The sequence below is a fragment of the Callithrix jacchus genome, chromosome 5, assembly GCF_049354715.1.
Source record: "Callithrix jacchus isolate 240 chromosome 5, calJac240_pri, whole genome shotgun sequence".
Lineage (NCBI taxonomy): Eukaryota > Metazoa > Chordata > Mammalia > Primates > Cebidae > Callithrix > Callithrix jacchus.
In genome coordinates, this window is record NC_133506.1 from 67,747,086 (window position 1) to 67,767,010 (window position 19,925).

A 19,925-nucleotide genomic window follows, 5' to 3' on the forward strand; every position below is an offset into this window, starting at 1 on the left:
CTCCTGCCTCAGCCTCCCAAGTAGCTGAGACAAAAGGCATGTGCCACCACGCCTAGCTAATTTTTAATTTTTTTTGTAAAGGTAGGGGTCTCACTATGCTGCCCAGGCTGGTTTTGAACACTCGGAATCAAGAAATCCTCCCACCTTGGCCTCCTAAAGTGCTGGGATTCCCAGCACAAGCCACCTCGCTCAGCCCTGAACAAATAACTTTAAAACAAAATCCATATTCACATATCTACATATATTTACGTAAATATTCACATATTTAAAGGACATGCAATTAACTTATTCTATATTCCTGCCTTCTGGATGAACTATACCTATAACTACTTATAAAAAAAGGAAGATAATGTTGCCAAAAAAGCTGCTATCCTCCATAGACAGAGAACCCATGGCATCGTCTGTGCTATGTTCCAAAGTCTAAGGCAACAAGTTTCGTGACAATGGTGTTGAGTGGACACTTTGTTCTTCTGGTTTAAGGGAAACTGAAAGGGAATGTTATTGATCCCCTGCCATTAAGTGGAGACGACCTACAAGACAGCAAGCATGCATCTTGCACTTCACGTGAGTGTAATAAGGGAAGGAACAGGAATGTGGACTTACGATGTGCAGACTTGAGTGCCATGCACTGGGAAGCTAGGCGTCCCATCAGCCGGGAGACAAGGAGTTGTAAATCCAGCCCCCAAGACACGGCAACATCGGGCAGGCCATAGGCAGTGACAGTGAATTTGTAGCCCCATTCATTGTGACTGCTGTCAGAGTGAAAGAGGAACTGCAACCGAGGACCAGCCTTGAAGGTCACTTTCTAGAGACAGACAGAACTCATGTGGTCAAACAGATTAGAGGAGTGTTTCTGAAATAAACATGCTGTTCATGACTAGAAACATTTAAGTTTAAAATTGATCTCTAGTACCACACGTCCAAAACTATTAATGGAGAAATGTACAGAGGGGTGACGAAAATGGCAAATTCACAACCGGACCCCATGAAGGAGAGTTGGCAGAAACCTGCTGCTCAGCTTTTGACACCTTACGTGACCGTCTGTCTACTACCTGCTTGGCCAGTGGTCACATTTCCATGCCTCTGCTCCCGCCAACACCACTGACCATGGAGAGGTCAACAGTCTGAGGCAGCACTAACCTCCAGCCCAAAAGCTCAAGCAGATCTACCTGGGAGGCAGACTCTCAGCTGCCACCACATGGTGTGGGCTACCCGCTAGACCCACCATGGCTTCCTGCTAAGGATGAAAGCTCTCACTTACTCTAGACACAGTCTGCTGCAACTACTCCACTCTGCCACTGCAGTGCCAAACAAAGCAGCTATAAACAAGACATAAACAGGCAGGGCTGTGTTCCAAAAAATTCATACAAAACAAGTGACAGACTCTGATATAAATCCTTCCTTTCCGGGAAGTGTCACATAAATGCCTCCCTTCAAAGACCATACCTCTACTGCCCCCTGAAGGCTGACAAAAGGAAAAGCACTGGTGCAGAAGTAGGTTCCTCTTTCCGGGACTCTCACTCACCTTGGGCCATTTATCAGTGCCAACTTTTGTGTCATAGCGTGTTTTCCGACCTCTAGCGTCAGTAAATTCCAGATAATCATACCTGTGAGAGCATAATGTCTATTACCTTCCTTCTCACATTTTTGACCTATTATTTCTTGGGGGAGAAAGAACATGTAGGTCTTACCTTTTTTCAGTTTCACACCTCTCATCAAATTCCACCTCAAAATAGGTTGCTCCCGGGCTAACAAAGACAGATACCTCATGGCAATTATTTTCGTAGCTGTGGGCAGATTCCTTAGTCCACGTATGTAACACCACAGGCTGCTCCTGTTGCCAGGTCTCAACATCCAGCTATGCAAACAGATGAGCCGGGAGAAAAAAGGGTTCTCATCACTCTACGCAGCCACACACAGCAGACTGGTTCTCTATCAGTGCTCCAGGCACATGGGCTTTGCCAGCCCTGCACAAACCATCATGTAGGCTCGACATGCCCATATTCACCTGACATGCCCATCTTCACCGACAGATCCACACACACCCATCATTCAGCAGAGCAGACATGCTTTTACTAGACTACCTTTAACTATGACAGAACTACTTCTTATAAATCATTACCAGTGTGAATTTCCAGTGGAAAAAGCACTGAGTTACGAGTTTAAAGACCTCACATTCCTACTTGGGACACTGGCAAATCTGGACCCACTCTCCCTTTCTCCTCACCCTTTTTTTGTTTTTTTTGACCTATTAAATATCAATCTCTTTTCTACTATCACAGAGCTGTTGTGAAACTCATACAAGACAGTGATTAAACATTACCTATGCAAAATTAAGTAAAGAAGAAATTTCTTCTAAAAGATAAAACCTTCTAATTTACCTTTCAACATACAATTTCTCTTTTAAACTTCAATTTGTTCATTCACTTACATGGTATTTATATAACTTCATAAACTACAAAATGATGAGATTCATCTCTACAGCTTTTTCTCTGTGTCTCCTTTCTGACCATGTGTCTCCATGCTGACCATGCCAAATCAACCTGGACTGGCATTACTCTTGTTGGCAGGACTGCTGGTAAAATACAGGGAGCCTTCCAGAGGCCGCCAGCTGTGTCTGTGTGCAGTCAGCAGTCAGAGAGAACACAGGGCAGGCTCAAGTGCCAACTCCAGTTACCTTAGTCAGTCCTCCTTCGGGGTCACCACAGAGCTTCTTCAACAGTCCTGTGAGGGCGCTGAACTCTCTCAAGAGCGTGCAGTGTGAGATGTCTAAAGTGCAGAAGTCCAGCAGGAAGATAACCTAACAGATGGATGAAGTACTTAGTGTCCACCTCAGGCTGTGCCTGGGGACGGAGATCCCCAGCCCCCTTCAGGCTCATTAAAAATAGCTGCCACTTTTTCTTACCAGTTGACGAGGTGCCATTGAAAACACGGAATTACATAATCTTTCTACTATGGTTTTTCCACTATATTGTGACAAAAGGGATTCCAAAATCACTCTCATGCTTGCCAGAAACTGTCCCACATCTACCAAAACAAAGAAATTAAATAATATTTTATATAGCAGAAATATCACACGCTTAGTTATCACCACGGACAAAGACAAAGAGGACTACAGAGCTGTGGAGGAGACCCCACAGCAAAGACGGCAGGCCGTGAAGTGTCACCCTGATGCACTCCTCTGGGAGGAAGGAGCAGTGCAAATTTCAGAAAAAGACTGCTCTGAATGGGATGTTGTGTTTTCGTCTCTTTTGATGAAGTGGAGGGGCACTTCTGGAAGTGAAGTTTCATGGCTGACTAACCCAGCTGTCAGCCTCTCCTTTTCCTTCTGCTTACAATGGGTCGTGCATGAGGTATAACAGTCTAATAGGCCAAGCTCTAGGTGGCAAGACCCAACATAAGTGTTTTCGTCACAGCTGCTGGGACCAAGTTTGATGGTACTGAACTTTCCACACATAATTTATCGGTACCTATTGGGTTTCACATAATTTTCTGTGAGTTTACAGAACATGAATCTAATTGTTCTCAGTAATTAGCCAAGATCACAGGAATGTTCATACACCTTAGATTTTTAAAATTCAAGACTTTCATTTTTAGATGACTTGATTAAAACAGGCAGACTCTCCTGAAGAGTGAGACATCATGTAAGAGTGCTGTATGATTGCAGAAACAATGTTTAGGCTGTGAAATGATCTAATTCTGCAATAAAAATACTTAGGCATACCACCACATTCAGACAGGAAACTCTGGACAAAAAGACATGCTGTAGAATTCTATTTTAATTAGACCAACCAGTCCAAGAATGTGAGTTGTAATAAAGAAAGCCATATGCACAGTCAATGCATGAGTTACTAAAGAGAACATACTCAGAGTCAAAACCCAAATGACCATCTGTTTTCATGTTGAAACTCACACTTTTCAATAAGGTCCACGGCAATATCTTTGGCTCCAGAGTCCGTGCTCTTCAGCTGCAGGTAGCACCAGGATAGCAGGCTGCCCTGGACGGACCAGAACAGGGAGAAGAGCACAGAGCCAGACTCCCCTGGGGCCTCACTGAGCATTAACAGCTCACACTACAAGGTAGGAGACAAATAGAAAGTGTCCATGACAAGGCCATTCACAGAGCATAGCCAAGAGTATTCACTAAAGCAGCAGCTGCCACCAGCAAAAACATTCTATAGTTATGGGGAACAGTCATGAAACAGCTTTCAACCCAGCAGTGACCAAGAAAGATGGTATTATGAAAACGCTCCTCTCTCCAGCTTTTTGGAACCTTTACAAATGTTTTTACTCCACATGGCATCTCTTTTTGCCACCTCAGGAACCTTGCCCCACTGGGTAGCTCTTTGGCAGCTCTCCTTTCTCTTATATCTTAAAATCTCCTTTCTCTGGCTCCTTCCCTCAAGCCTGCAGTCAAACCTCTCCCATCTTAAAAAAACAATTATTCATGTCTCTATGGCTTTCTAACCATCATCTTTGTTGACAAAGTTTCTTTGAAGAGTTATCTGGCCTCTAGAGATAAACTCTTGCACATAAAAACCAGAAGGTATAAAGAAATTAAAATAAATAAAAAAGAACTACAAGGTCTGCTCCTATCAGCCCTGTCATGGGATTAACTGCCCCAATCCGGACCTCAACAATCCCTCCAAAGTAAGATGGATACATAAATTGTGCAATGTTCATAAAGGGAATATTGTGCACCAGCGAAAACAAACAGCAGCAAAAAACCAACATGGAAGAACCTCAAAAACACGAGTGAAAAAACATCACGGAAGACTGTAGGCTGTATGATTCCATTACAGGTAAAAACCAGGCAATACAGATGTGCTGTGTAGGAATAACCAGAAAGAAGAATAAGGAAACAGTGAACACAAACTTCAGAATGATGATTTCATCTGGCAAGGAAGGAAGGGAGTGAGCCATGAAAAGGCGAGTGGATGGAGGGGACTGGACATCAAAGATACTGTAATAGCTAGTCCTTATAAGAGACAGTTGTTTCTTTCAGCTGTCCATTCACACATACTCTTTAAAAAGTTTCCAGCACCTGTTCTGGTTGCGCTTTTCCTCTTCCTTCCATTCTACCGCTTCTTGTGAAATGACTCTTCAAAGGCATCAGTTCCCACCTAGAAGACAAAGCCCCTCCACTTGACCTTGGAGACTGCTGACCACTGTCCCTCTTTAAACTCTCCCCGCTCAGGTCTGTGTCCCCTGAATTTTTTCCTGCCACTCCTTACTCTCCTGGCTGCCCCTTCCTGTAGATGTCTCTCAAGATGCCCATGGGTGATGTGATGCCATCTACAGTTATGGCTTCAACTAGAAGCTGCTTGTCACTGACTGCACAGTCTCCAGCACGCACTCATCTCCTGGGGCACAACCAGATCTCATCACCTGCAGCCCTACCAGAACCATGTGCCTGGCATGCTCAGAGTCTCTCCAGCATCATTCTTCTCTTCAGATACCTACTCCTTGCCATCTCATCACTGGCCTTCTGCACATGCCGCTGCCTCCACCTACAATGCCTCCATCCTCTTCTCTTCTTGGTTAAATCCTATTCATGACCTTGAACTGAGCTCCAGTATCACCTTCTCCAGAAAGCCTTTCCCCAGCTCCACTCCCCACCTCCACCAGACAGGGTCAGGTATGCACTTCCGTGTCCCTCTACCCTGGGCTCACTTCTTTGATGGAGCTTGCTGCTTTGTTACAACTGCCTGATGACGTATTGGCTCCTAGAGATCGTGCTTGTTATCACTGTATCCCCTGTGGCCTAGCACAGGGCCTAGCACACATCAGGCATTCGGTGGGCATTTGCTGAATTCGTGAGAAGAATTTCAGACGAAGTACATTTCTGATCACCTTTAAATTTTTTTTCCTATTGAACCCTAACTCTTTAGTATAACCATCAATGTCTTTTACTGAAAGAGAATTCAGGGAAACACACTAATAGCTGAATCTCTAGGAAGGAGGTTCAATGACATCTATAGTTTTTGTACCACAGGTTAAGTGAAAGAGAAGAAAAGACACATATCTGATCTGCAAATGGTCTATGATTATGGGAAATTCTCTTGGGCAAATGCTGTCTCATTTCTCCACATACATCTTAAAATAAGTCTGGCCTATCTTACCTGGTGGAGAGAGGACAAGACTCTGAGCTGAACAGCCCCAGTTTCAGTCCTGGCTCTACCACCTATCCACTCTGCACAGGCGGGCAGAATTGACACCTATGAAAACCAGGTGAGAAGGCTGAAGTTTTCTGCCCAATGGCACTGATGATGTAACTACAGAAGACAGACCGGTGAGGAAAGAACTTAGTTCAGGCTTCAGGGACCTGAAGAAACAGGCAGAATGCAGACTAGCTCCAGAAGAAAGGAAAAGTATGGGAAATAGCAGAAATAAGGACAGAGATTAGAATGAGCCACCGCTAACTGGGCGGAGAACACATACTGATGAGCAGTGGACTGAACTGAGTTTTTAAAGGAAGACTCAGAGATGGGCAGAAGAGTCTAGAAATAAGCCAGAAAGTGGAAAGTAAGAGAAAATTAATGTGACAGCAAAAAATAGAGCAAAGTTTTTGATCAAATACAAAGTTGAGGCTTACAAAGTCAATGTTACCCTGGATCTAAATTAATACTAGGTCTAAACAGCAGTCAGTCAAAGAGCAACCCTGGCAAATGAGAACCTAGGCAGCCTACTGAGGTCCCGATCAGTGAATTGGGGGATACCCACTGATGGCCTATCACTCCAGGCAGCTGGGAATGAAGGAAATTATGGCTCTAACAGCAACTCAAAAATAGTAAGGTACCCGCAAAAATGTAAGAGATTTAAAGACACTAAGTTCAGTCGAAAGATACAAGATAAGTTAGCCACAAAATAAAAGATAAGTTATCTTGAAGTCCATATCATTAGATACCTGAAGGCTGTGGTTTGGATTAGTTTACCACAAAATCTCCTCTAACTCTCTGGTTCCCACATTAGTCCAAAGAGGTAGTTCCTGGTCTCCTAGTACAGGGTGCTATCACTTCAGAATCTCTCAGTGTGCTTAGAAAAATGGGGTTCTTATGCCCTATTCCTAGGGATTCTGAATCAGTAACTTAGGGTGGGACACAGAATCTTAATTTCTATCAAATATCCCAAGTGACTGATCCATTTGGAACAGAAACTACATTTAAGAAAGAAAAATCCCTTGTATTTCAAAAAAAGGCAAATTAAAAAAAAAAATCAGTAACACATAAAAAAGATAATATACTTTCAGATTTGATTAGTCCACAAAACTGCTAAGAAATCTGAATTTCTTTTTTTTTTTGAGATGGAGTTTCGCTCCTGTTGCCCAGGCTGGAGTGCAATGGAGCGATCTTGGCTCACCATAACTTCCACCTCTCAGGTTCAAGCGATTCTCTTGCTTCAGCCTCCCAAGTAGCTGGGATTACAGGCATGCGCCACCACACCTGGCTCATTTTGCATTTTTAGTAGAGACAGGGTTTCTCCATGTTGGTCAGGCTGGTCTCGAAACTCCCAAACTCAGGTGATCCACCTGCCTTGGCCTCCCAAAGTGCCGGGATTACAGGTGTGAGGCACTGTGCCCAGCCCTGAATGTCTTCTTTTTTTTTCTTTTTAGAGACAGGGGTCTCTCTATGTTGCCCAGGCTGGAGAGCAGTGGCTATTCACAGACGCGATCCCACTACTGATCAGTATGGGAGTTTTGACCTGCTCCATTTCTGACCTGGGCCGTTCAACCCTCCTTAGGCAGCCTGGTGGTCCCCCGCTCCTGGGAGATCACCATATTGATGCCAAACTTAGTGCGGACACCTGATCAGCATAGTGCACTACAGCCCAGAACTCCTGGGCTCAAGCAATCCTCCAGCCTCAGTCTCCCCAGTAGCTGGGACTACAGGCACACACCACCACACCCTGCTGAATTTCGTCTTTATAGTCAAAGTAGTTGTCCTGAAAATTCACAACACCAACACACAACTACGTGTTGGGTTCACTGACAATCACTACAAGGGGTACAAGGGGACCTGATACAAATCCATTCCTCTTTTTCCACAGAAAGTGTTACCATGCACTTCTGTGTTTTTATTGTTTGCTCACTACCAAGAACATTAAGTATGACCTCACTCATTTGCAAGGACTGGCCGGGAAACCTTTTTGATCATTTGTAAGGATCAATAACAAACTACATTCACACCAGGCACAGTGTCTCATATCCATAATTCCAGTACTTTGGGAGGCCAAAGTGGGAGGATTTCTTGATCCTAGGAGTCCAAGACCAGCCTGGGCAACATAGAGAGACCCCGTCTCTACAAATAATTTAAAAATTAGCTGGGCATGGTGCCTGTGGTCCCATCTACTTGAGAGACTGAGGTGGGAGGACTGCTTGAGCCTGGGAAGCAGAAGGGGCAGTAAGCTGTGATTGTGCCACTGCACTCCAGCCTGGGTGACAGAGCAAGACCCTGTCTCAGGAAAAAAAAAAACAGGAAAAAACACAACAAATTACATTCATACTGCAGAGGCAAACAGGGGCACAACAGACTGCCGCATCATGTGCTCCAAAAAGCATGAGGCAGGGAAAACAGGGTGGCAGCCATCAGATACCTCTCGAGCAGCAACAGAGAGGAGAGTGTTCATGACTGCCAGAACTTCACTGATGTTCATGTTGGCCAGGTCGTTCTTCTCAGGTAAAAGCAGAAGGCCGCCTGGATCCTTGTCACTGAAAGGATACAAACTATCATGACACCTGGCTAGAGGAGAAAGATTTCATACTGTCTTACTAGATTCCAAGAAAGAATGCAGAAAGATTTCAATGTCAGTTCTACCGGACGGGAGGAGTCTGGGTCAGGAATTCAGGCTGTGGAGCCAGCTAGGATTGTGCCTCTGTCTGTCCACATGTCCTTCATTAGCACAGACTCACAAATCCTCCAGTCCTGGAAGAGATCCTGAGGTATAAAGCTGATGAAGAAATCACCTTGGCCGCCGAAGTAAAATACACCTAATCTCAGGACTCCTAGCTTGCAAGTCCTGGCTAAATATCCTTGTGTCTTCAAATGTTCTCACAGGACAGCCCCAGACCCCTTCAGCATCCTTGCTACTGGATTCTGAGCCCTCTAAATCTGGCACCCACACCAGGTAGAGTCTGACTTGAGGTAGCTTCTCAGGATATTAGCTCCCTTCCTTCAAGAGTCTATCCCCTCTAGTAACAAAGCCTACAGGCCCATTTAGCTTCTCTGGTACTTAAAACATGCAAAAACCTCTAAGTCCTCCCTCCCAGCACACTCCCCTCTGAAAGCTATCATTTTGTGCTTCTGCAGCTGGCTTTAACATAGACACGAATACAGGACCCTAAATTCCTTTGGCTTTAGTTTTAGTTGTTAAACATCACTTGGAAACTGAAGTGTTCAAAAAGTCCCTCAACGGGCTCAACTGTCTTAAAATGGATGGGAACCGGATCAGGCTGTCAACAAGACTACTATTTTACCACGATTTGGGTCAGTTTTACCACTCTTTGGCCTGGCTTTCTAGCTGAGCAGAAGGAAGTACTACTCCGAAAGCAAATGGAAGGAAGGGCGAGCTCAAGAAAACAACTCTGCAAAGATTTCGGTTAACTGACGATTAAAAACTATCAACTTACCTAAAATACGTGCACAGTGAACGGAAAGTGAGCTGCAGGGACTGCTTATGCTCCTGCTCGGTGACATTCTTCTAGAAAACCAGAAACTGTACATTCAGAAAATCTATTCCATGACATTCCAGAGACCTAGAGCAGCAACGAAATATCACCACCTGGCTGAGCGCGGTGGCTCATGCCTGAAATCCCAGTACTTGGGGAGGCAGAAACAGGCAGATCCTGAGATCAAGACCATCCTGGCCAGCATGGTGAAAACCCTGTCTCTACCAAAAAGATAAAAATCAGCTGGGGGTGGTGATGTGTGCCTGTAGTCCTAGCTACTCAGGAGGCTGAGGCAGGAGAATTGCTTGAACTAGAGAAGCAGAGGTTGCAGTGAGCTAAGATCGCGCCACTGCACTACAGCCTCGGTGACAGAGCAAGACTCCATCTCAAAAAAAAAAAAAAAAAAAATGTATCACCACCCACTGTTCCCAAGAATGAGAAAAGCTAAGGTCAGGAGACTACCTCACAGCACCCAACTAAAACCTGGTCAAGTGCTAAGAGGAAGCCATCTAAACACAAGGTGGCAGGTTCACTTTGTTCACTGCCAAAGTCAACACAAGGTTCAGGTTTCCTGCTTAGGAAAATGACCTCAAAAAGATACATACTTTTTTTTTTTTTTAAATGTGAGATGAAGTCTTGCTCTGCTGCCAGGCTCACTGCAACCTCCACCTCCCCGGTTCTTGCAATTCTCCTGTCTCAGCCTTCCGAGTAGCTGGGACTACAGACACACGCTGCCACACCTGGCTAATTTTTTGTATTTTAGTAGAGAGAGGTTTTACACGTTGCCCAGGCTGGTCTCGGACTCCAGAGCTCAGGCAATCCGCAGGCCTCAGCCTCCCAAAGTCCTGGGATTATAGGTATGAGCCACCGTGCCCGGCTGACACATGCTCATATATGCTTTTTACCATTGGAAATGCCATCCCTGGAGTAATAGTATCTCCTGAGGGTATGGTATCAGAAGACATTGAGGAGGCACCTGATGGAGAGAGGATCGCTTAGCACTATATAAAAGGTTGGCAGTGCTATTTAACTTCTCAGCATGAGAAGACACCAATGTCATTCAAAAAGTCATATGTTCTGTTTCTATTTCCTGTGTAGGAAACATGCTAGGACAATAATCATTTGCTCAGCTACCGGATAAATGCTTGCACCAAACAAGCAGGGTAGAGACCCACCCACAGACCAGCGGGCTGGGTCAGCTGATGCTGACAAAGGTTATATAATTCAGAATGTGGGAAGTGATTCCTTGAGCTGATATGCAAATTTTACACAAAGAAATATCCTTCCTCTTCTCTGAAACCTTCCTCAATCTCTTAGCCTCAACATGATTCTCCTCTTGCATATGGAAGCAGTTTTTCCTTTTGGCAGGTGTCCCCAATTAGACTGCAGCCTTTTGCCATCAGGGACCACATTTTCCACTTCTTTCATTCCCCCCCTTATTTATACATCCCACAGTCTGCATTGCACAGAACACTTCCCTTATGTTTGCTCATGGGTTGTTGCATTAGAAATGCCTTTTTAAAATGCTGTATCTAGTTTTGTCAAATTCTTTTAAATAATTCTATTAGTTGCTTGACTACACAGACATTAAAAAATAATGTATAATCATCTCCAAACAAATAAATATTTATTCTTTCTCATTATAATTTTTAAAACTTCTTTTCCAAGTCCTACAGCACTAGCTAGGCCCTCCAACGCAACATCAAAGAGAAGCAATGACAGTGGCACCCTTGTCTTAGTCCCCATTTTGAAAGGAATGCTTCCAGTAATCCACCATCAAATACACACCCTCCACCAGATTAAAGGCGTTTCCTTCTATTTTCAGTTTGCTAAAGAAACCATATTGTCTCATTGTTTTAATCATCAGAATTTCACATTATTAAATTTTTTTCTGCATTTAGTGACACGTTTATTTTCCTTTCTGATTTCATTTACAGATTTTCTACTGCTGAACCATCACTGCATTTCTAGAGTAGATCCAACTTGGCCATAATTTTGTTTGTATGTTGTTGGATTGGTAAATTAATATTTCATTAGGGTTCTTCTAACTATGTTCATAAGTAAGACTGGCCTCTAATTTTGCTTTCTTGTATACATTTCCCTAATTTATCCCCTTGGGATACACATGTTCCCTGTGTTTTACTATAATGGTAACACAGCAACCTCTAACGTTTCTTTACCTAGGTGTTTTTAATATGGCCTAGAGAGAAAAATTGTTTTGTTTTACATCATCATTAATATTTTTTCATGTATTATATTCATTTTCATATAGAAATACTTCCTTAAGAATTAAAAACCTGGATCTTTGTATAGGATATTGCATTTGGTAACACAGTGCTTATAAATACTAAAAGCATTTTTCACCCCCAGTACTAAGGTCTGAATAACACGAAGAAGTGATCTAGGAGAGTGACAAGAACCATTTAGGACTAAAACTTGGTGACATTGGCCAGGTAAGTAGCTCACACCTGCAGTCCCAGCACTTTGGGAGGCTAAAGTAGGTGAATCACTCAAGCCTTGGGCTTCAAGACCAGCCTGGGCAATATGGCAAAACTCATCTCTGCAAAAAATACAAAAATTAGCCAGGTAGCACCTGTAGACCCAGCTACTTGGGAGGCTGAGGTGAGAGAACTGCTTGAGCCCAGAAGGTCAAGAACACACTAAGCTGTGATGGTACCACTGCATTCCAGCCTGGGCAACAGAGCAAGAACCTATCTCAAAAAAAAAAAAGAACTTGGTATTATTTTTATAGATATATACTAAAATATTTATGAATAAAATGTCAGGAATTTACTTTGAACTCATAATGGGCAGGGGGGAAAGGAGGAAAGTGGGGGTGAGGTGCGTTATAAATAAAGCAAGGTTATCCTGAGTTTGTAACCGTTGAAGCTAGGTGACAGGTACATTTGGGGGACAGGGGCATTCACTATACTATTTAGTTGGCTTTGGTATTTGTTTTGAATTTCCCTATAATAAAAAGTTAAAATGTTAAAATGAAAGTATGATCGTAGGCAAGTCATAAAGATGAAGGAGACTACACTGTCACTTTGTGAGACATCAGATTATGAAACACAGATTGGGAATATCTGTCATCCCACTTTGAGTAGAATGCCATGTCCTTAGAAATCTGTCAGCATATAATATTAATAAACATAATGGAAGCTGCAACAGACAATATATTCAGAGATAACAAAGCCTAACAAATTTCATCCTCACAGACTTCAGAAACTGAATCCAGACTCTTAGTTAATAATTACCATCATGGTGAAGAGTTGGTTCCGTCGGGTCTGCCGATTAGGAAAGAAGATGGCAGCCCCATTGAGAAGGGTATTCCTGACTTCTTCTTTTAATATCTCCATGGGCACAGAGTCTCCATCCACCCTGTCTACCACTGATAAAATGAACAATGGAATCAGTTTTCATATATTCCATCTATTTGCATTTACAGTGGCTATAACAAGCCTATAAATTCACTACTTTCCATTTTGTACTTAATAAAAGAGCAAAGAAATATTTCTGTACAGGCCAGGCAGTATTAAAAATTACTTTTTTTTGCTTATATTTAACTAAAACAAAGACTGTATGTCACAGTTTTTATGTCATTACTTCCCCATTCTTTTGAGACATAATTTGGCAAGCCTTAAATACAACTTCAGATGGCCATGAGTTTCATCCTCAGCTTATCATCTCAGCCTCATCTCAGTAACTCAATGGAAGTTAAGGCTCCATATAGTGCCTCAGTAATGACTCTCAACATAACACAGCTATAGATCTGAAACCAGGAGGAACAGAAGTCAGTTGAGGAAGGAATAGATCCTGAACTCAAACTAGTAACTCCAAAGAGCATCAGAGGAAACACTCGTTTCTGGCTCGCATCATCATAGGACACCCTTCTTCTTTATAGCAAGAGGCCCCCAGGCTACCTACACAGCATTGTATTAAAGAAAAAACCAAAATCCCTACCATCACACAAGTGTGTGTAGAGCTCCTTGGCAGCCTCTACTCCTTTAGGGCTCTGGGTTGGAGCCTTTTCCTTCTCAGAAGCAGCCAGTACATCTCCCTGCAGCACGAAGAAGCAGCTCTGGAGGAGCTGCAGAAGCAGGGTTTGGGCGGAGACGCATTCTTCCCTCGGGCTACAGAAAAACAAAAAATATCAGAGAGCAAAAGGGCAAGTTGCATTTACTCTCCAAAACCGCACAGCTGTCTACAAAGGACTTTCCTCTAGGCATCAGGCTTGGTGAAAATAATGCCAACTGAGAGGAAGAAGGGTGGACCAGAAAGAACACTGTACTAGAAGTCTGAAAACAGACCCTACTGACTCTGTCCACTGTGGGGAAGGAGGTTCATATCTGATCCTGTTTCTTCATCTATAAAATGAGGACAGTACTATAATATTTGACCTGTTTATTACTGCCTAAATAGAATATTTTCTAGAAACCTGAGGTGTTATTTTCCATAATAACCAAATATTTCAAATCACAACTATAAACACTGGTAGGAAGTAAAGAAAAAATTCAGAAAAAAAATCACCCACTTAGAATAGTAAAACTCAGTGTTTTCAGTTTATACGATTATCACTTTATAACAAATTCTGACTTACTTTTGCTTTAATTTACTGTAAAAATTCCAGAAGATCTGCAAATCAAGACCGGCAAAGTCCAGAAAAGATTTATATTTTAAGCCACTTTCCTTCTGCTGCACCTAAAAAATTATAAAGATCAGAAAAAAAGATTGAAAAATGCATTTAGAGAAATACTATAATGTCTCATTTACTTCTCATTGTAAAGGAATGAGGTGTCTCTACATGAGTGAGATTTTCATATTACTGACGCTTACTCAACTACAAAGAAGTTTGCTAACAAATATTTTTGGTTTGAAACTTTCTATATGTTATATGTACATATTATACGTATGTATGTAAGTGTATAAACACACACACACAAACACACGCACACCCATGAACGCTCCTGACTTCCCAACACAGCGCATAAGCCAGTCTTTCCTGGATGATCACTGTCCAGGACTTATGACAATATACTGAACTCTTCCCCACATGTGGGCTGAAAGGAATCAACTCTTCTGCAAGCATGCCTGTTATTTCCAGGCATCTCCTAATTTGCTCTTTTCTACTGTGATAGAAGGTCTGAATAACAAAGACAAAACGAACCTTATATAAATGAGTCACCAGCCTCTGAATGTGCCTGAAGCAGAATAAGGATCAAGAACGACTTTGTACATTACACGTGAGAGGGCTCCACTCAACTCCTGAGGCTATGGTGATGGCTCTAAGAACCTTCCTCTGGGTGAGTTGTCACGGTGTGTTTTATTTATTTTTGAAAGTCAGTTTCAGAAAAGTCAGAAATCAAAAAATCATTTTCGATTTCAAATCCTGACATTATTTTAGTATTTTCAGTAAATAATGAGAATTCACCCAGACTTCAGCCCTAATTCTTCTAGGACTTAAAGAAAATGCAAATCCCATGAACTTGTTTGTTTTGTTTCCCCGTGGCAACCACGGCCAGGGATCTTTAGGCTGTGTCTATAGGTCTACTCCAGGAGCAGTCACAGCAAAGGCCACAAGCCACTCAGTCCTTCACTGACCGATGCCAAGGATCCTCAACATCTCACTTCCCTCAGCTTGTGAATGTCCCTGCAACAGCACAATGCCTGTGTGACTGGCTCCGGCAGGGGCAGGTTTTATCAGCAGGTGTTCATGTCTCTTAATACTGTCCTTTGTTTTTCCTGAAGGCATGCAGTCTGACAACTGAGGAAGTCCTACCAGGTCATGGGCGAGCTGCTGGATAAACTGAAGGGTCTTGAGGAGCAGCGTGGCCCCACACACACTCTCCTCTGTGTCCTTTTTGCAGTGCGCACAGGTGACGCTCTGTTCTGCTTCTGCTCTTGCAGGCCGGAGGTACCCACTGATGCTCAAGCCTTGCACTCCCAAGCGCTCTGCTGACTCCTGACGGGTACAGAGGAACTTCACCATCAAATACTGGAAAAGACAAGACAGATTTCAAGAGAAGAACTCAGAATCCCTGAATACTGATGAAAGAGGAAAATAGGTCTTTCTGGGAAGGTCTTCCTATGACTTTCATAATTTATGAGGGAACACTATGCACAGAACTAGGGACACAAAATTTAAGTCCAGCATTTACAGTAACAGGAAAAAAGACAACATGAATGCTGAATCATATTGGGTTTGGGTCAAGATCACAGTAGGGGAAATAGCATCATTCCTCCCTCTTTGAGGCAAAAACAGGAAAAGAGAGTATGAATAGAAGTACATTTGCTCTGTGGCAATCATTTTGAAAAAAAATCAGATATATGATGAAAACCTACACCTCAAAGCCCTCAAATGATATAGGAACCCCCACGCTAGAAACCCAGGAAAACAGTTCTGTCTACTCAAATCTAAGCTCATTTTCCAAACCCGACTTCCATGCAAACTACCTGCTTCTCACAGTTAAAGTTCTTTGAAAGGCCTTTCAGAACACACTACTCAACTGCGTAAATATTTACTGAGCACCTACTATTACGTGCCCTTAAGAGAGTTCCTAATTCTCCTATTTAAGCCTGAGATTGACACTCAAGGTTTAGAAAAAAAATAAGTAGTCAAATAATGACTTGTCCTTTCTGTGGAAACATATCTCTCTCGAGTTTATGTCTGTGTTCTTATTCCCTCAGCCTGAGAGGCCCTCCTCCACACACTGCAGCCTGGCTAAATGACTCAATCGATCTCCAGCATTTGGCATCACACTACCTTTCCTGAGAGGCTTTCGAGTTAAATCTTTTTCCCCTGGGTGCCAACAGCCGTCTGTTTCTCCCTTTTTCATAGCTCGTATCACGCTGTCTTACACATCTGTCTCTCCTACAGGGTATGAACTCCCTGAAGGTCGATGTGCCTCTGGGGTTCCAGCGTTGGCACAGAGCTGATACACAATCACCACTCAATAAACACAGAACAAAAGGAGGGGAGTGGGCAAACAACTCACTAATGCTTACTTTAGCAACTCTGCACTGTTGCAGCTTGACGTCTGCTTCATCCCATTCTTCCTCCAGTTCAAACCAGCCAATAGGATCATCCTCTCCAAGGTCATCAGGTGAGCAACCAATCCTGTAAAGACAAGAGAATTCACAAAACATTTTCTTATTTCAAAACTTCTCAAGGGTCTAACAAATACAGTATCAGCTAAGTAGCATGTAACTTGTATCTGCAGCCTGTCAACTAACAGTGGAGAGCTGGGTGTGGTACCTGGTACTCTGTGAACACATGAAACGGTAGTATTTCCTTTCCATTGCTCAGTCTCCTTCTCTATGAACTGGGAACTACATCAACCCCAAACCTTAGTTCCCAAATCTGGGAACTAAGGAAAAAGTCTGCTTCTCTCGATAACTGGCTCATCTGAAGAATGAGATAGGAAATCGGGCATCTTGGATGAGACGCTCAGGAGTAAGGTACAATGCAACAGCTGGCATGTGCTTCTGGAAGGTACCGGAAAAGAGGCAGGCTTGTTTTTCTTTCCCTAGCTCTGGCTAACATGTTTATGAACAGCCTGAGGTTTAAGCCACTTGCCATAGCTGATGAGTAAAAGTCTGAGGGCCTTCAGATCCTGGGGCTCCAAAAAACAAAAACCTCAGCCTTCACAGGCCTCAGTATTTGTGTCTGTTTCTTAAGAAGTCCTTTCAGAAAAACATTACAGCCTTGAGGCTGAAGAAATACAACTGTATGCCACTTCTTTTTAGAAGCTGGATACTTACATGCTACTCCCTCAAGAATTAAATAATTAAGAAGCGCCAGGCACAATGGCTCATGCCTTGTAATCCCAGCACTTTGGGAGGTTGAGGAGGGTGGATCACTTGAGGTCACGAGTTTGAGACTAGCCTGGCTAACATGGTGAACCTCATTTCTACTAAACATACAAAACATTAGCTGGGCATGGTGGTGCACACCTGTAATCCCAGCTACTTGGGAGGCCGAGGTGGGGAAATCACTTGAACCCAGGAGGCAGAGGTTGCAGTAAGCCAAGAATGTGCCATTGCATTCCAGCCTGGGTGACAAAGTGAGACTACATCTCAAGAAAAATGTAAAAATAAATAAATATACAAATAACGAGAAAAAGAGCAGTTTTTTCAAATAGCATTCCTAAGACTTTACTATTCAGTCTGTGATACAGCCACCAAGCTGGCAACACATCAGTATTCTGCATTGGTGAAACCACCAAAAAGAGGAAATTATGGCAAGAAAATCCAGAGTAAGTTCTGTAACAGAGAAAAAAATGTCCCTTTTTTTTTGAGACGGAGTCTCGCTCTGTCACCCAGGCTAGAGTGCAGTGGTACAATCTCGGCTCACTGCATTCTCCACCTTCAGAGCCTCAGCCTCCCAAATAGCTGGGTTTACAGGCGCCTGCTACCACACCGGGCTAATTTATTTGTATTTTTAGTAGAGACAGGGTTTTACCATGTTGGCAAGGCTGGTTTTGAACTCCTGACCTCAAGTGATCCACCTGCCTTGGCCTGCCAAAGTGCTGGGATTACAGGTGTGAGCCACCATGCCTGGCAAAATGTCCCTTCTTCACGTAAGTCTTTCTAGGCATAAACCTTTCATGATATAGTTAACCCTAATGGTAAATGGTATTCTCTTAACCCAAAGCCATGTCAATTAGTTTCATCAATAGCATAAGCTTGAAGATTTTTTAATCTACTCTTTGGCAGTGGTCAAGAACATCTTGGAGATATGAGCTGGCAGGATGTCAGACAACAGAGAGAAGCAATCTTCTTCCCTATACTGCACTGCATACTAGGCAAGATGGAAGAGAGTTGAATACTAGTCCTCTTACGTATGCACAGCACCAAACCACTGACCATGGAGCGTGCTGACTGACCAACACCTGGCCAGGAACACATGACCAAAAAAAAGGCAAAAAGAAAATGCATGCACATTAACATTCTGGTTTCCAAACTAGAGAGGGATTGGGAAATACGTAGGCTAACTAAATCAGGATTTAAGAGTCATTCAGGCTGGAATCAGGAGCTAAAATCATTAAGGGAGTAGTGAATAGGCCTGTATTTAGGTTAAAAAAAATCATCCTGTATAAGATATAAAAGACCTTGCTTAACAGCAGTTTTAAGGCAAACAACCTATTTTAGTCTGTCCCAAGACACGGCTGCTTAAAACCCAGTGTCATCTCTAGCTATTATTTAAAAAGAAAAGCAGCATTTAAAAATGCATGCACATGTTATGGAAGGGAGATGTTAGAGTGAAGGACGTTGCTCCAATTCATTAGAGGGCTGAAATGAAGACCACCGAAGAGAAATTACAAATGTGGATTTCAAATGAAGAAATTGGGAATACTGAAGTGTCTGATATTCGGTGAGTTTTCTACCAAGAGTACTGCAGAGAGACTGATCAAACCTTCACCAGGAATGCTGCTAAAGGAACTGCAGCAAAAAGAGCGAATTATTCCTAGATCCTCATGATTTCAAGTGTGGTCCACAGACAGGTAGCATAAGCATCACCAGAGAGCCTGTTAGAAATCAAGGTCTCAGGCCCCACTTCAGAAGTCCTGAATCAGAACAAGCATTTTTCACAAATTCCCTGGCTGATGTGTATGCACACTGAAGCTCAAGCAGTACGGAACAGATGCTATGAAAAGGCTTCTATTAACACCAGCAATCCATTGTCCCTGACATAACGGAGCATTAATAACGGCACGTACAGAGTGTCAGCTCATTGCGTTTTTTGTTGTTGTTTGTTTTTTCTTATCTAAGCTCGAGGTTTTTTTTTTTTGCATTTTAGGTTTTGGGGCACATGTGCAGAACATGCAAGATAGTTGCATAGGTACACATGTGGCAGTGTGTTTTGCTGCCTTCCTCCCCTTCACCCACATTTGGCATTTCTCCCCATGCTATCCCTCCCCAGCTCCCCACCTCTGCTGTCCCTCCCCTATTCCCCCCAATAGACCCCAGTGTGTAGTGCTCCCTTCCCCAGGTCCATGTGTTCTCATTGTTCATCACCCACCTATGAGTGAGAATATGTGGTATTTCATTTTCTGTTCTTGTGTCAGTCTGCTGAGAATAATGTTCTCCAGATTCTTTCAACTCACTAGTAGCAATAAGGGAGGCAACCTTCTCCAAGCGGGGGCACCAGTGATGCATGTGGCCACATCCGACCGATCCACTTTTAGACTTTATCTTCTGAATTCTGGGTCACATGTGACACCACTGCCCATTCCCTACCTGCTAAAGCCAAAAGCCAGGA

General features: G+C 43.1%; 1 protein-coding gene across 13 annotated transcripts in view; it reads right to left on the reverse strand.

Annotated features, from left to right (window-relative positions):
* Window positions 1-19,925, reverse strand: part of ZZEF1 (zinc finger ZZ-type and EF-hand domain containing 1) — a 134,562-nt gene that overhangs the window by 68,704 nt on the left and 45,933 nt on the right. For 9 of the 13 annotated variants that reach the window (XR_013535446.1, XR_013535447.1, XR_013535448.1 and 6 more), the window contains exons 12-24: window positions 16,670-16,781; window positions 15,444-15,659; window positions 14,265-14,365; window positions 13,628-13,797; window positions 12,922-13,055; window positions 9,626-9,696; window positions 8,593-8,707; window positions 3,914-4,073; window positions 2,906-3,027; window positions 2,678-2,800; window positions 1,692-1,858; window positions 1,526-1,607; window positions 604-805 (exon numbers count right to left, since the gene is read on the reverse strand). Coding sequence is in view for 8 of the 13 variants with exons in the window: in XM_078372525.1 (XP_078228651.1) it covers window positions 604-805; window positions 1,526-1,607; window positions 1,692-1,858; window positions 2,678-2,800; window positions 2,906-3,027; window positions 3,914-4,073; window positions 8,593-8,707; window positions 9,626-9,696; window positions 12,922-13,055; window positions 13,628-13,797; window positions 14,265-14,365; window positions 15,444-15,659; window positions 16,670-16,781 (1,775 nt within the window). In the remaining 5 variants the exon portion in view is untranslated. The remainder of the gene's footprint in view (window positions 1-603; window positions 806-1,525; window positions 1,608-1,691; window positions 1,859-2,677; window positions 2,801-2,905; window positions 3,028-3,913; window positions 4,074-8,592; window positions 8,708-9,625; window positions 9,697-12,921; window positions 13,056-13,627; window positions 13,798-14,264; window positions 14,366-15,443; window positions 15,660-16,669; window positions 16,782-19,925) is intronic. The other 4 variants (XM_035299506.3, XM_054255640.2, XM_078372523.1 and 1 more) reach the window with 2 other exon arrangements.